General features: G+C 50.6%; 1 protein-coding gene across 1 annotated transcript; it reads right to left on the bottom strand.

Moving 5' to 3' along the window:
- Positions 1-393: 393 nt before the first annotated feature.
- On the bottom strand, positions 394-969 carry LOC121866554 (protein TRACHEARY ELEMENT DIFFERENTIATION-RELATED 7A-like). Its single transcript, XM_042366321.1, has one exon. The coding sequence runs from the start codon at positions 967-969 to the stop codon at positions 394-396; it is 576 nt and encodes a 191-aa protein (XP_042222255.1).
- Between the last annotated feature and the right edge of the window lie 421 nt (positions 970-1,390).

Here is a 1,390-nt window from a genome sequence, read left to right as displayed (position 1 = left end):
TAGTCCTCCTAAATACACACCTGACCTTCTAATATAAGCTACAACACAAAGGTGGACTCCCCGATTAAATATAACGAGAAGAATTTAACTTAATAGTATTAGTCAGTTGTGTACAGTATATAACTCCAGTATAAAGACCGTGTGTATGTCTCGTGTTATTTTCTTAATACTGCAAAGAAAAAGTTGAGGATAATATTTGTCATAACTCAGAATGTATTGCCACACGCAGATGATAACCACTAACTAACAAGCTCCTTTACCCTCCCTCATGCCCCAAGTCGAAAGCATTAGATAGAGCAGTTATCAGAAGTATTTAACATATTATACACTTTAATTTACAACTTTATTTCATTTATAAATTTTATTCATTTAATATATAAAAGTACTGTCATGTTATAAGGTCAATTTCTTCGGGTACACGATGTAGTAATAGTGTGAGGGGGACGGCCCAGTGTGAGGGGGACGGCCCAGTGTGAGGGGGACGGCCCAGTGTGAGGGGGACGGCCCAGTGTGAGGGGCAGCCCAGTGTGAGGGGCAGCCCAGTGTGAGGCAGCCCAGTGTGAGGGCAGCCCAGTGTGAGGGCAGCCCAGTGTGAGGCAGCAGCCCAGTGTGGGGGCAGCCCAGTGTGAGACGGCCCAGTGTAGGGGCAGCCCAGTGTGAGGCAGCCCAGTGTGGGGGCGGCCCCAGTGTGAGGCAGCCCAGTGTGGGGGCAGCCCAGTGTGAGGGGCGGCCCAGTGTGAGGCAGCCCAGTGTGAGGGCAGCCCAGTGTGAGGGCAGCCCAGTGTGAGGCGGAGTGTGAGGGGGCGGCCCAGTGTGAGGGCGGCCCAGTGTGTGAGGGGGGCGGCCCAGTGTGAGGGGGGCGGCCCAGTGTGAGGGGGGGGCGGCCCAGTGTGAGGGGGACGGCCCAGTGTGAGGGGGACGGCCCAGTGTGAGGGGGACGGCCCAGTGTGAGGAGGACGGGCCGGCCATTTCCAGCTCATCAACATGTATCACAGAGGGAGGAGGACTGGTCGTGCGGTCGCCTTTAAAATACACTTACCACTTGACTGAAGAAGAACATCGGTCGACGGTAGTTTGTGTCTGTCTCTTGTGTTCCATAATTAGTAATTAAAGCAGAGTTTCACTGAATCGAGAAACACAACACAATGATATCTTAAGAGAGTCTACTAGTTCCGGTAGGTATTGGTGACTTGTTTTAATTTCTGCTTTACAAAATTTCACCACGTTATTTTATACAATATTATCAGGTTAAGTGTCGATCAGTAACGTGTGTAGTGAGGGTGTTGATACGTGTAGCTACAGAAGGTGATGAAGCCTCCCTGTCTTTCCTGCCAGCCAATAGTTGTCACTCAGTTGCGTTAGGGTGACAGCTGATGGCTAAATAAGACTC

Source organism: Homarus americanus, unplaced genomic scaffold (genome assembly GCF_018991925.1).
Source record: "Homarus americanus isolate GMGI-L3 unplaced genomic scaffold, GMGI_Hamer_2.0 scaffold16430, whole genome shotgun sequence".
Taxonomy (NCBI): domain Eukaryota; kingdom Metazoa; phylum Arthropoda; class Malacostraca; order Decapoda; family Nephropidae; genus Homarus; species Homarus americanus.
This window is presented reverse-complemented; position numbering and strand designations above follow the sequence as displayed.